The 15,361-nt window shown below is 46.7% G+C and overlaps 1 protein-coding gene across 1 annotated transcript; it reads left to right on the top strand.

Moving 5' to 3' along the window:
- Positions 1-6,799: 6,799 nt before the first annotated feature.
- Positions 6,800-14,318, top strand: NGF (nerve growth factor). The gene is made up of 2 exons (XM_012807638.1): positions 6,800-6,923; positions 13,415-14,318. Exon 2 carries the CDS (start codon positions 13,427-13,429, stop codon positions 14,159-14,161), a length of 735 nt encoding a protein of 244 aa, XP_012663092.1. The 5' UTR covers positions 6,800-6,923; positions 13,415-13,426; the 3' UTR covers positions 14,162-14,318.
- The last annotated feature ends 1,043 nt before the right edge of the window (positions 14,319-15,361 follow it).

Raw genomic sequence — 15,361 nt, forward strand, 5'->3', positions numbered from 1 at the left:
ATGAAAGCTCAAGAATGCCCATGGACGAGCCCTTCCTCATCGTCAAGCACCCCGGTGGCATTCCCATGTCCCCCATCGGTCATATATGTTACCGCGTGGCAGCAACGTGTGGGACTAGGATAGTTAAAGGCATACGCAGGAAGTAGCTAAAGAGCACAAAGTCCCCTGACAAACACACATGGAAATAAATTCTTCATTTTCAGCTCTTATCTTAGCCTCAGGTCACCTAGGATCTGTGTGTATTGCGTGCCCAGGCAAAGCTGGGATGAGTTATCGCTTCCATGCCTTGAGTCAGATTTTCTGGGTGTGAAATCAGCAGACAAGCCAGGAAATATCAACATAGAAGAGCAAGGGAGCTCACAGTGCAGTGTCAGCTGTCAATCCGGAGAGGGGTAGAATGGAATGGCACCAGTCTTGAGACTCGGTTTCCCCTTGATGTGTGTGGTGCTGGCTACTTATGATCCATGTTTTCTTGGAGGCAGCTTGGTTGAAGGGCAGTGATTTTTGCAGTGAACTGATATCTAGCTGCTCAAACAGAAACGGGCTCATCTCCTGGACACTGTAACGAGTGAAGGTGGCCTTTTACTGAATCCTTACATTCCAGTCCTGTGACTCAGTCCCTAGCCCTCCTTCACTGAATCCCTCCTGCCTTTTTAAAAGCCCTAGAATCCTGTGTGTCTGATAAGACACTATTTTTCTGATCTTTTTCAGGGTTGTGGATCCTATCTTGTCTTAACTTCTGAAGTTACATCTGAATTGCATTATAGACTTATGTGTTGTAACATTTCTTGACCTATTGCTTGAAAAACATACCACACACTGAGAGGAAAAGGCTAGCTCAAGAAAAGCTGTGGACATTTAATCCTATGGAGCAAATAGAATAAAGGGCTGGGATCTGAGTTAACATTCACCGGCACCGTTTTGTTTCCGTTCACGTATTCAGTACCAGGTGGTCATTCAAGGTCTGTAGTGGGGCTGAAGACCTCCATAGATGCTGTTATTATCAGATGTAAACCTTGACTCCAATCAGTGTGAGAGACCCCATTGTTCCCTGTACTGCTGTCTGCTATTAGCCCCAAATTTGGGAACAACAGACCAAGGAAAGGCCAAATACATAGATGAAGTAGATTTTTTTTTTCCTTTTTGTGGTTTAAGGATCAGCCAGTTGGAACCAAGGAGAAGTTTTCTTAGCGTTGCAGAAAAGTTTGAAAAACTGTTGGATTGTTTTTGGCACGCAAAAGTAGGTGACAGATATATCATTAGTATTACTAAGCCAATGGACTTGAACTGTTATGTAGTAGTACATTCGTACAAAAATATTCTGCCCTCAACTCTGCAATGGAAGGCTGCCATGAGTTTAGGTGTCTTATCTTCTACCACGTTAAGGTCGTTGTCATTACCCTCGCTTTGAAAACCTCTCTGTCGCGTGGGCTACTGTACAGCTCACAAATTACTACAGTCAGGTCAACACCACACAGACTGTGGCCAGCCACACACAGTGCATGGCCACTCACATTCACAGTGAGTGCTGTTTAATTCTGCAGCTCAAGGTCAGCCAACCACAATGGCTTCTTCCTCCAGCTGCCTGACTCTCCGGGGACATGCTAGAAAGGGTTTTGCAATTTACCTCAAAATCTCCCAAATAGCCAGAGGACCGTTTTTCTTTTAGGAAAAGGTGGCAAGGTATTTGAGAATTGTCAGCATCGAAACTTTCAGTTAAAAGAATAGCAGTTTGGCTGAACTTTGATGTCTTCCTAAGTCCTTGGTGCCAGATACACTATTTTCCTATTAGGTATGTCAAAATCCCTAAATGGTTAAAACACATCAAATCATCTCAAAATAGTGAAAATTGTCCCCCCTCCCAATAAAAAAGAACTCCTAGTCAGCAAACCTCACAGTTGTTTGTATTCCACGCCAGAGAAGATTTCAAATTCCTTTTCCCTTTGTGTAGAGGCTCTGGGTAAGAACTAACAGGACAGAATTAATTCAGCAGGGAAAATCACAGCAGTAGTACCAAGAATTATTATTCTACTCACCAACGTGTTCTTCATCCCCAATGTTTCTTAGTGAGTTTTCCCACTCACAGGACCTGTCGGATGGAAACGAGGAGAAAGGCATCTCTGTCCTGGCATCTTTGATGCGGTGCAAGCTACTCTTAGGACCAGCCATTGCTTTGGAGCACATGGGAGGAGTGGTCCAAGAGGTCTTTCTGCTCAAGAATCCCCAAATCCTTGGCGTTCAAAATTTCAGCAAATATTCCTTGGACTTATTAATAACAGGGCAACCAGAGTTCCAACACCAAAGAACATTTTAAGTGGCATTCAAGGAGTAAAAAGAAAACTTTCCAATTCACAAATGTCAGTCATATCTCATAGACAATTAGCAGGTATGATTGGCAGGAAAGAAAGAGACAACATTCCCTACAGATTCTGTCAACTATATGCTCATGGCTTCTTGTGGCTCATAATGTGACCACACCTGTATCTCATATTTTCTGAGATGTATTAATTTCTTGATAATTTTGCTTAATTATTAGCTCATTAAAGTCAATGCCAAGCCTCCCATTTATCTTGTACAGTAGTGGCTTTCAACCCTAGCTTTATATTGGGAATTTTACAAAATCCTGATGCCCAGGCAGAATCCCTGGAGGTGAGACACAGGCAGCAGGAGTTTAGAGAGCTGCCCAGGAGATGCTTATGAGTGGTCAAGGTTGAGAGCCTCTGCTGTAGGGGGGCCAGCAGAAAATAGGATACAGGGAGGTAGATGGAATCTTCCCCAGCGTTCAGTCCTGGAGGGCTTAGGGGACTGATGGAGAGAGCTAGGAGGTTTCAGTGGCTGCAGCTAATGCTTCTCACTGCCTCGTAAATTACCAACAGAGGCACCGTTTGTTTAAATTATGTATTGACTGGATTTTGAACAAAATTTGCTGTTAATCAAAGTTTCCTGGCTGCAATTGATCAAAATAGCATCGATTACCCTCAGAGGTCCTCAGAAGAGCCTTCTAGCCCCCTAGCTCTAGCAGGCTCAGGGCTGTGTCAGGAGTTCTGGGGTGATGGGTCTCAGGAATGTGGTCTGGAAGGGGAAAGGAGCCTGCAGCATGCCTTTGATGTCACATGGACAGTCACAGTGAAGCAGGCAGTCCACCGCAATAAACTGACCCCAGGTTGGCACTCTCTTTGCTCTGGATCCCTCACCTGGTGGGGCAGCCATAGTTGGAGGAGAGCCAGGGTAGCACCCCTAAAGCAATGGTTCTTCAACTTTGGTGAGCATCAGAATCACCTGCAGGGTTTGTTAGACCACGGAATCTCAAGGTCTAACTCTAGAGTTTCTCATTCAATAGGTCTGTGGTGTAGACCAAGAATGTGTGTTTCTAGCAAATTCCAATATACTACTGTGGACCACACTTTGAGAACTACTCTCTTGAAGCATGAAACCCAGGACAGGTAGAAGTTTGGAAGCAGTACACTAGACTTTAATAGGATTGTTTTTTGCCCTATAAGAAGGAATAGAGCATGGTCCTAAAATGGACTGGGATTTCTTTCCATGCATTTACCAAAAATGTGAGAGCTCTGATTTCTGCTTCAGTGATTACCCTGTGAGAACAGACAGGGTTTTAAAAATAGATAAGTGTTTGTGGTATTTGTCCCTAATGTCTTTGCATTAGAAATTGGTAATATTTAAATTGGATTTAATTTTAGAGTCCCGACCTTCACAAGCATGAGAATAAAAACAGTGGCAATACCTATGAAAATCATTTAGTGTTTCAGTACTCCAAACAAGGAATTTCTCACTCCAGTAGCAAATTATCCACACCAACACAGAGTAACTGAAGCCCAGAAGCATAGGCGATGCTGGACAGGGTCTTGAATATAGCAATCGAGCATCTATGTGAAATTGGGAGGAGAAACCCTGCTGTGCACCAAGTGACTTGAGCCAGAAGTTGCAACTGTAGGGCCAGGAAACCTATTATAGTTGGTCTATATAGTTGATCCCTTAAGAAAGCAGGTCTGGGGGAAGTGCCTGTGGCTCAAAGGAGTAGAGCACCAGCCCCATATGCCAGAGGTGGTGGGTTCAAACCCAGCCCCAGCCGAAAAACTACAAAAAAAAAAAAAAAAAAAAAAAAAAAAAGAAGAAGAAGAAGAAGAAAGCAGGTCAGCCTAAGAGTTGTGGAACTTTCTATTTAGATGAAATTTCTCACTTCTTGTAATCATCCTAGAACAATGCCATCCTGGCTTGTAGTAAAATGTCCATTTTATTTTCAGAGAGTCATTGCTACTTCTCTGGTTGTTTCTCGATTTTAAAGCAAAGGCTTTTCCTGTCCTTTTGGAAGCAGTCAAGTGGGAAGGCCCTGCTGTGGGCTCTGCAAGTTCATTAGCACCTACTGGTGTCTTGCATATGCCTCTTACCTTCCCCCACACCTCTTCACAAACCATGTTGGACCACTAGGCAGTCCTTGCACTCTGAGGTTCTGTGATGCCTTTCCTTCCCTTTTCTCCTAATGAACTCCTATTCATCCTTAAGAACCCTACTCAGATGTTACCCCCTCTATGAACTTGTCTCTAACTATAGTCTGGCCAGATAAAACCAATTCCTCCTCCTATTATGTTTCCCTGCCTTATCAAATATACATCACGTGTATCACATTGTACTTTAAATGCTTGTCCTGTGTTTGTCTTTCTTCACCTCTAGATTATTTTTTCTGGGAAGTATTATGTCTCATTCTTTTTTGTGTCCCTAGCACCTAGGGCTGGCATAGGACCTGTAAGTTTAGTTTTATTTATTTATTTATTGACCTGTAAGTTCAGTGTTTAATTAATGACATGAATGAATCCCATGTTTGGGTGGGGGAAAGTATTATTTAAGCATCTGATAAGGATACAGACCAGAAAATATTAACTCTGTTAGCCTTTCAGATGACCAGAGCCAGGGGAGACCTTAGCTCTCATCTCTGCCAGCTCCTCATCTGATGGAGGAGAAAGCTCAGAGATGCTTGATGATGCCAAGTAGCTTACCCAAGAATTGGAGTGAACTGGTTCAGGAGGCAGGTCTGGGTTGCAGCCTTGCTACCCATCAGGTTTAGCTAAACCCCCAGATGAAGGATTTGTGGAATACGTACATAGATGAGATCACCTTTCTCATGAGTTATGGGATTAGATAATGCCCACCTCTTGCCCTGGGGGACATGCCATCCTCCTCTTGTGCAATTTCTAACCCTGGGTGAGAATAAAAGTGTTCTTTGACATAGAATCTGACCCCTTTACAAGTGTTTCAGCTTTCTTCTCCAAGCCTCAACTTTAATTGAGTATTGGAAGGTTTTTCTGGTACTTTCTGAGGTGTAAAATATTTTGAGCAGGGTGGGAAAGGAAAAGAATGGAGACATCCAGTTCTTGACTCTATGATTTCGAGTAGCATGAGGACCACTCCCAAGGCCCTTTCTCCCTCCTTGTTCCCAAGCTCCTCCTTGTGATTGGGGTTTGGGGGGCCATGGTGGCTTCTCTGACATTTGTTTCCATAGCACAAGATGAAAGGGAGCTGAAGGAAGACAAATGGTGGGGGTCACCACTGGAAAAAGACATCATGGGAGAGGATTTTTTACAGTTGGAAAGAGGATACAGACAGACAAGATAAGGGTGTCATTCTAGAATGTTTGGGGCTGAGCATCACACCCTGCAACAAGTTCTGTGATAGACATAGTAGTTCATCCAATCGTTCATTAAAAACACCAGGTCACTCTCCTACTTCAAGCCCTCTGCTCCCTTCCTATTGCCCTCGGAGTAAACCCATAGCTCCTCGCTATGTCTCTGCAGACCTGCCTCTACCAGCTCTCCAGCTCATATCCCAGGTCTCTTCCTTCATGCTCAGCCCCTTCAACTTGTTTCTACCACAGGGCCTTTGCACTTGCTCCTTCTGCCTGGAATGTTCTCTTTCCCATTCCTTCTCATCCATTAGATCTTAACTTGAAGGCCACGTCCTCAGAGAACCCCTTACTGAGCATCCTGTCTACAGTGGCCCCTTGATACACCCTGAAGCTGCCTCTGTCATCAGGCCCTGATACTTCCTGGCATATAAAGAATCTGAAGATGTCTTGTTGATTCACACAAGACTCAGGTGCTGGTGTATTATTGATGAGTGAATAAATGACACACCTACATCTATCTAGTGTAAGGAAGTGAGGGGAGTAGAAGAAGCCTTCCACTACTTCTAGAAACTACAATCTAAAACTGAGTGGAATTTTTTTCTCATTATATCAACTCCATAGCTTCCAATGCTAAAATGTGACATCTGTCAAGTAGACAGGTTGTCTCATTTGTCACCATTACTCATCTGCGTTTTCATCAAAGCATCTGCTTGCTCTGAATTGTCAGGACTTTTTCTTCCATATAATTTACCTTAGGCTGGTTAAAGTTGAGTCTACCATATCTTAATGTGTAATGTACAGAATAATTTCCATTTTGATGCTAGATAAGGGAGCTGCCAGAGCAAGACTTTAATATGAGTCTGGAAACCTACACTTGGTGTAAGATTAGCCATGGACTACATCCATGCTGAAACCAAGAGCTTTGGCACAAGAATGAGAGACAGGCGCAGCTTCAGGTCCATGCACAGTCAGGTCCCTGGCAATTTCAGTAGCCAGACTCTACCTAGCTCCTTCCTGGACTCTGAAGCTGATAAAATCCCAGAATTCAGGGAAATAGAATTTGTCCTGTTGGTGCATTCCTCCTTGCTGACTAGGTCACAGGCATCCATCTTCTGGGGAATGTGGTGAAGTACTGTCTAATGCCAGCTGTCCCTTTCCACAGAGTTTTGGCCCGTGGTCGTGCAGTCCAGGGGGCTAGATGGCATGCTGGACCCAAGCTCAGCTCAGCGTCTGGACCCAATAACAGCTTTCCAAGGGAGCAGCTTTCTATCCTGGCCACGCTGAGGTAAGCGCCTGAGGGGCACCTGCCTCTCCAAAGTTCCTCGTTCTGAGGCTGCCAGGAGCAGGGGCCCCAAGTGCTGGGAAAACTGGAAACGAGCCCCAGAATGAGGAGGACCCAACTGGGGGCCGGCTGTTCTGCAAATGTTACCCTTCTGGCCCATCAGAGGGAGGAAGTCCCTTGTAGCCTAAGGGTGGCACCTATGGCTTCCAAGGACATATCAAGAGACCCAGCTGCATCAAGAGTCTAACGCAGGGCAGCACCCTGAAACCTGTAGTCCCAGCTACTTGGGAGGCTGAGGCAAGAGAATCACTTAAGCTCAAGAGTTTGAGGTTGCTGTGAACTATGATTCCATGGCACTCTACCGAGCGTGACTTGGTAAGACTCCGTCTCAAAAAAAAGTCTAATGTAACAGAACACAAGACCTGAAATAGACGGTGCTGGTCAGACCCTCCACACAACTCTCTGGTCTGTCACGGACCTTGTAAGATGGAAGATCCGTGGTCAGTGTCCATGCCCTTGACCAGTGGAGTAGAGTGGAAGAACCAGCCTGGCTCTGACTTCCACTCGCACCTGTGTGTGCTGTGCTCAAGTTACATGATCTTAGTGTGTTTCTGTTTCTTTATCTGTAAAATGAGATAACAAAGCCTATCTTGTAGGTTGCTGTGATGGCTAATTAGATGATTATGCCCAGTAAATAATAGTGACTACAATTATTATCTCACTTCATTCATTTTCAGATATGTCTCTGAAAATCCAGTAGGTTTGGCTCTCATCCATGCAGCCCGGGAGCTCACATGCCTGTCTGCTAGTGCTTTCTGGCTACAGATTTCTATCATGGGCGTTTTAAGTGCTTGGATCAAGTCTACATGATTCCTAGAAATCTGATAAACTAGATATGAAAACAATTAAGTATTAAGTGTTCCCTAGTATCTGCATTTGTGGCATCAGGAAGATAAAACTTAGGATGTGTTAAATGGAATTTTAGTTTTGATGTTGGAGTTGAGTAGATGCACCTACTCAACTGCAGGACCTATCAGCTGCAGTGTGTGCGCAGAGTACGTGCACTGTGTGTGCAGTGTGCATGCTGTGTGGTAGGGTGTGTGTGGTGTGCATGCGGTGTGTGTGCAGCCTCAGGCCTCCTTCCTCTAAAAGGTGTCTTGGTGGAGCAATAGGTCTAGTGTCCACAGGCTGACCCTCCTGTCCCCTAGCTGTGTCACCCCAAGTCACGTGGCCTTTCTGATGCTCATTTCTGTCCTGTACAAGATTAAAGAAGTGGGCTAGATTAGTGGCTCCCATAATGTGACCCACAGACCAGCAGCATCAGCAGCACCTGGGAACTGGTTAGCCATGTAAATTCTCATGCCCACCCCACCCTCACACCTGCAGAATTAGAAATCCTGAGGATGAGCCCAGCAGTCTAGAGTTTAACAAGCTTACCAGGTGATGCCGATGCCCTGAAGTTCGGGAACCTCTGGACTTTGATCTCTAACGTCCTTTTCAGGCCATGCCTCCTCCCAATAAATCCTTTCTGGGAGATGCCAGCGGAGGCTCTGGAGTTCACTCTGTCAATGCCTTTCTCTGTTCCGCCCTGGACACTCAGCTGGGGAATTGGGAAGCCACAGAATTCCTCTGACACTACACGCAGGCTCCAGTAACCAAGTGTTCGAGCCTTTACAACTGACGACAAAAGCCAGTTAACATTTACAGTGAAGGCCAAGTGTAAAACAAGAAATGACCCTTGACCTATGCTCAGAATGGAGCGCGTGAGATGGAGGAGGAGGAGGCTGGATTTCCTCAGCCACAGGAATTTCCTTTCTCGCCAACAGTTAGTGACCCTGGTTCACTGATCCAGTCTCCAGCCCAAGAATCACTAGCAGCTCTTGGCACGTTTCTCTCTAAGGCAGGAATTCTCTTACTCCCTTGTACGACACACCTCCCCAGGCATGGCTGGCTGCCAGCCTCCTGGTGCCATCAGCCCTCCTAGCTACAAGTGTTTGGGCCAGTTGCTAAGTTCTGTCCAGCAGCTTCATCCCCTATTCAGGTGAGGTCAGAATCCGTGAAGATCCTTCATGTGGTGCAGGAAGTTCCTCTTATGACTGGAGTGCATGAACCACTGGTATACCACCAGCCCAGGAGAGGACAAGATTGCCAAGGCACCCTGTCCAGCCTCCCCTCTCTTACTCAGGATCTCCCATCCTGGGTAGGGGCAGGACAAAGGGCTTGCACACATTAAACAGGATCTGTTCCTTCATATGAGCCCTTAATTGCATCCTCGCAGATGATCATTCACCTTGCAGAGCTTTGCTTAGTGAAGCCACACAGAGGGCTGTCATCTGCTCAGGAGAAGCTTCAAAGGTTGTTTTTAAAAATAAACAATAGATCTCCTCCCAGGTTCCCATCAAACAACAAGAGAATGTTCTTTTCTAAGCTGTGATTATATCATTTGAATAGAAAATGCTTGTACGCTAATTTTTTTCTTTTTCTTCTTTTATTTACTGATTTTTTAAAAGAGACTTCAAAAAAAATGTAAAGGTTAGAGAAACACGCTGTCATAAGTAAATCAAATACCATTTTTTAAAAATCTTATAATCATGAATACAAATGAGAGACATATTAGAGACATTTTCGAGCATTAATGAAATAATTTGTCCATGATGCAAATGTCATTAAATGTCACCAGGCATCACTGGGTATCTTGACAGTGAGGTGAGAAACAGCATTAGACATCAAGAACTTTGTGAAGTCAGTTCACAAGGTCAGAGGCAGTGGCTGGGAGGCAGAGTAGAAAACTTTGTAATTGCTTAAAATCAAGAAGAACAGAGTTGGAAGACGCCTACCTTAAACATCCTCACTCAGGTGGAGAAATTAAGGAACACAGAAGGCAGGAGACTTAGCTACGCACTCACTGGTTCTTAGAGGTGAGGGTATCCTGGCAGTGCTAGTCACAGTGGATGCAACGAAGATGGGGAAGAGGTTTTGCTGCCTACGGGAGTTTGCTCTCTAGGAGGGAAGATAAGAGAACACAACTGCTGTAAGACAGCAAGAAAGGAAAGGTTTTATGAGATGGAGAAGGGAGAAGGTTTATCTCATTGGAATTAGAAAAAGCTCCCCAGTTGAGGTGGTGCTGAAATTATTGAAGGACAATGGGAAGGATTCTGCCAGCAGAGGTGGAGAGCAGAAAACCCACGGGGAAGGTGGGGAAGAGTCTGGGGCAGGACAGTGGTGGGCAAGCACCAGGCAGGAACTGCCCCCAGCAGTTCTGTGTGCCAGGAACGCAAACTATGTGAGGGGAGCAGAAGGAGGAAGATCCCCAGTGCCAGGCTGAGCCGTCCCCTGGGCTCACTCGGCAAGGACTCAGCACTGGTTCCTTTGAGCAGGGTGAAGTGATCAGAGCAGGCCTTTAAGCCAGATGGACAGGAGGCCCTGGAGCAGGAGAGATAAAGGTCCAGAATATCACGTAGGAGTCTGTTCCTGTGACCTAAACCTGAGACCCAGAGGTGGAAGAGGAAGGAAATGGCAGTTTCAAGAGAATGCTGCCAAAGCAGAACTAGAAGGGCTGGAGCAGAGTCCAGGGGTGAGCAGAGGTTTGGAGCTGGTGGGAAAGGAATAATGCTTCCAGTAATGGAAAAAGGAAACTTCAGGGAAGCATACTGAGGAGGATGGGAGAACAGACCAAAAGCAACAGTAGCTGTGCAAGCCCTGTGCAGGTCATCCTGTCCAAAATGGGGCTGCTGCTACTGAATACCCAGGAGGAGCAGGTGAGCCCAGTGAGGACTTCGAGCACGAAGACTCTTGTTTTGGATGCCTTGCATTTAAAATGCCGGTGCATCTGGAGATTGCTCTCAGGAGTTTGGAGGTTCAAAACTGGCTTCAAAAAAGCAGTTGAGCTGATCCAGTTGATTTCCATGATCCAGGCATGGACATCAATGGCACAGAAATGTCGGTGGACTCCCTAGAAGAAGATGAGCTCACCAGAAGGAGAGATTGTAAGATAGGGCAGGAACTTCTGCTGATGGGGAATAGGGAGGATGTGTCCTTTATCTCCACCCAAACCCTAAATTTTAGTCAATTGTTTTCATTTTCCTGTCCAAATTGTAACAAGTGTTACTAATTCTAACAAGAGATGAATTTTAGTTGTATTTCTTCTCCTTTACCTGATGAAAGATAATTGTGTACTGAGAAGAAGAAAAAAAAAAAGAAACAAGGATCAAAAATAAAGAGCTTGGATTTGTTGCCAACTGTATATTGAGTTCCAGAAGAGTTGTCAGGACGTTTATCTGCAAGACCCTTAGCCAACAGAACTGGCGATGGTCAAAAGCCCAGATATGGCCCTGCCCCTCCTGCAGGGTCAGCTGGAGACTGGAGCAGACAGAAACATTCTTCAACATTCTTTGGTTAAAGAGAAAAGAATTTGGTGGTTTCCTTCTTGATATCGCACCAAGGAGCTGCCTATTTCCAGCTGAATAACAGCACAGTATCAGGGAAAAGAATGTATTGCTGCTTTAAAGTAGATTAGAAAAGCAGCATGTAACCATATGCACAAAATCCAAAAGAAACCACGTACCACGGTGGGGAAAGGCAGCTTGCAAGCTTCCTAGCCACTCTCACTCACTCATTCATTCATTCTCCTTATATTTTCTGAGTATCTCCTATACATCCCAGACACTGCACATGGCCCTGGAAATACTGAAACACAAACCACATAGCTTCTAAAGCATTCTCAGGGACACAGACACATGTGGATGATTATCCGCAGCACTAGGAGAGGACAGAGGCTGTGCACACACTGCCCAGGACGACAAAGGAGAGCGTGGGGTGGGGTGCAGTGACAAGACACTCGGGTGATGAGACACCGCTGTGCCCTCCAGGACCGAACAGCCAGAGGGAGGGCAATGATAGTGGTTTGGAAAGGAGTCTGACAGAGGTAAAACTGGCAGAACTTGACCACAAGAAGACAGGAATAGTTCATGATTAATACAGATTCTGTGAGCACCCACTTAATCCTGACAACTCTGGGAAATAGCATTTATTGCCAAACCTTTATCACCATGAAAACTAAGGCTCAGAGTTAACAAATTAGGTGGCTTCCTTCGGCTAACAAGTACTTGAGCAGGACCCCAAACAAAGTTCTCTAACTCCAGACCCCATTCTTTGCACTGACTTAGCAGGAGAGGACGCACATATTCACAAATTTCCTATTCTGAACTTCGAAGTGAGAAGAGGTCTCTTTTAATTGGAGTGATCTGAAAAGGCTTTGGCAGCATCTGTGCCAGGCTGGAAAAGTGGATAGGGAGCAGAATGACCTGTGAGAACGGGAGGAGAGACGGGAGAAAGGAGAGAAATGGAAGTCTGGAGAACACTAATTGGGATGCCGCTAATCCTACACAGAAGGCGGTGACATTTGCTGCAGATTTACAGGTGTGCAGAGGAGCGCAGCAGAAGCAGGGGAAGGGCAGGGGCAGAACTAATTAGACAATTACCTCATAGGGGGTGGCAGGTCATTGTGGGGTCGCTGTAAGGTAACTGCAGCACACTGGGGAGCCCTCTTGGGGATAAGTAGGTTGATACCATTTGTAAGAACAAACTTACAAAATAGTAAAAAGGAAAGATGTTTAAGAATGAAAGAGAAAGGGAAGTGGGTGCTTGGAGGCACAGAGGGATTAGTAAGGGGTCAACTTTAGGTTCTATTTCTGATTGGGTTTTTATTTGTGACTTTAATGTTTTAGGGTCAGTTAATTTTCTGTGAATCAGTTTCCTTATATGAGAAAGAAAGATAATAAATCCTAACCTAACTCCAGTCTAATGAGAAGACAGAAGTTAGCACATCTGGAAAGTGTAAAAATGTCACCCAAGGAGGAATCATCATCTGTATCATGCGCATATGGGTAGTTGTTGGCTGAATGATGCGTGGACCGAGATGGTCCCTGAGTCACATATTTTCTGCCAAACCCGATGCTCTATGGATGCGTGATAAGGATTTCTACTGTCCCAGCACTGAAGCTTTGAGATGTGTCCCCTCTGCTCTTCCTGGAGCCTTCTCAGGGATTTGAAGCTGTTTGGCAGGACCCACACCATCCCAACAAGGCATGAGCACTGGGCAGAGATGTTGGACACACCACCTCCCTCAGCTGCCACTGCTGGCAGTCATAGAACTCAGTGGACGATTCCGAGTTCATACCAAGCCACTGGGCAGAATTTCCGGGTCTCTGTCCCTTCCTGGAAAAGCCCAGCCCATAGATGAGGTGACCCTACACCCAGATTGTCTGAGCAGTCTTGGTTTGTGCCTGTTGCCCCATTATCAGTATTGCTAGCACCCCCTTTCACTCTCAAAAGTTGCCCCAGTTTGAATGATAAATTCTGTGGTCGTTTTACCCACAGACTAGCAGGTGAAGCCTGGCGATTCTCTGGGGAAGTCAACTCTGAGGGAGCCAGCAACCGCCATTTGCAAACGCTTAGCGCTCCACGGAGTAATGCCCATCTCTTTCTCATTCCAGGTGCGCAGCGTAATGTCCATGTTGTTCTACACTCTGATTACAGCTTTTCTGATCGGCATACAGGCAGAGCCATACTCCGAGAGCAATGTCCCAGCAGGACACACCATCCCCCAAGCCCACTGGACTAAGCTTCAGCATTCCCTTGACACAGCCCTCCGCAGAGCCCGCAGCACCCCTGCGGGGGCGATAGCAGCGCGGGTGGCAGGGCAGAGCCACAACATCACGGTGGACCCCAAACTTTTCAAGAAGCGGCGACTGCGTTCACCCCGCGTGCTGTTCAGCACACAGCCGCCACCTGAAGCCTCAGACTCGCCTGAAGTCCAGGATCTGGACCTGGAGGTCGGCGGTGCAGCCCCCTCCAACAGGACTCACAGGGGCAAGCGGTCAGCGCCCCACCCCGTCTTCCACAGGGGGGAGTTCTCGGTGTGCGACAGCGTCAGCGTGTGGGTTGGGGATAAGACCACCGCCACGGACATCAAGGGCAAGGAGGTGATGGTGTTGGGAGAGGTGAATATCAACAACAGTGTGTTCAAACAGTACTTTTTCGAGACCAAGTGCCGAGACCCCAATCCCGTGGACAGTGGGTGCCGGGGCATCGACTCAAAGCATTGGAACTCCTACTGCACCACCACTCACACCTTCGTCAAGGCGCTGACCATGGATGGCAAGCAGGCCGCCTGGCGGTTCATCAGGATCGACACGGCCTGCGTGTGTGTGCTCAGCAGGAAGACGGCGAGAAGGGCCTGACCTCTGACCCGCCCACACGCCCGCCCCACCCCCCGCCACACCCTCCTGGGCCCCTCCCTACCTCAACCTGTAAATTATTTTAAATTATAAGGACTGCATGGTAATTTATAGTTTATACAGTTTTAAAAAATCATTATTTATTAAATTTTTGGAAGCATCCCGCGTGCCGGTACTCGAGTCATTTTTCTCAGTAAGACCAGCAGTGAGTCTCAGGAAGATGTGGTGAATTGTCCCCAGCCGGCCCTGGCTCCCTCTAAGGCCCACTGGTAACCCTACCCCACCCCCAGCCAGCACTGCAACTTCAGAGAAGGCTGAGTGGTTTCAGATATTAGCCTAAGCCAACATGATTAGGAAGGGAAGTCTACGGATCGCAATTGTGTTCTGCATTCCAGAGCCAAAGCACCTAATCCCCGGATTACGAGCCCACAACAGGGCCTGTGAGCCTGATTGCTTCACTTGGGGAAGTGAGCCGAGGTTCCTCAGATCACCACTGGGCTTCAGGCTGCCCGGGGCTGCATTAGAGGCCCAGGCTGCAGCCTGGGGGGACTCTACAGACAGGAGGAGGCTTGCACCAGAGACCTGTGAGGCTGCTTATTTTTAGGGGAGATCTGCTGTCTGGAAGAGCTGTAACAGAATAATCTCAGGAGGCCTGTCGCGGTAGATCTGATTTCATGTTAAGATTGCCTTGGTATTAATGGCTGCTCCTCAGTTTATCCCTCAGTGGCTTCCTGCAGAGAGACTTCATTACCCCAAGAAAACATTAGGGCCCCCAACACTCTTGCCACCCACTAACAGCCACAGCAGCGACTTCCAATGGCGGCTGCACTGGCCCAACAGCCAGGGAGGGCAGAGACCTGTGGGAGAAGAACTTCCAACAACTTTTTCATTCTTGAATGGTTGATTTCCACAAGGGATCAATAGCCATAGGACCCGTAGAGAAGAAGGTGGGGGAGGAAAAACAAACAGAATAGAGGAATAGTGAGAATCAGCTCACAGAACCTGGGAAGACGCAAGGGAGGGGCAGGCCCAGCCAGAGAGGCTGCGGCTTTCTGTTCCTCCCTAACAGGGAAAATGAAACAAGGGACAGAGAGAGGAGCAGAGGGGGGTGTGGGGCAGGGGAAGGGAAGGGAAGGAGGAGGAGAAGGAGGATGTGTCCTCTCACCTTCCCCAGCATCCCTTTTCCTCCAAGAAAGTCAATGT

Source organism: Otolemur garnettii, unplaced genomic scaffold (assembly GCF_000181295.1).
Source record: "Otolemur garnettii isolate 467f Iridium unplaced genomic scaffold, OtoGar3 scaffold00073, whole genome shotgun sequence".
In the NCBI taxonomy this organism is placed as follows: Eukaryota; Metazoa; Chordata; class Mammalia; order Primates; family Galagidae; genus Otolemur; species Otolemur garnettii.

Bases quoted from the DNA above. Each gene is read 5' to 3' on its own strand.
- NGF (XM_012807638.1), top strand. From the start codon at position 13,427: ATGTCCATGTTGTTCTACACTCTGATTACAGCTTTTCTGATCGGCATA.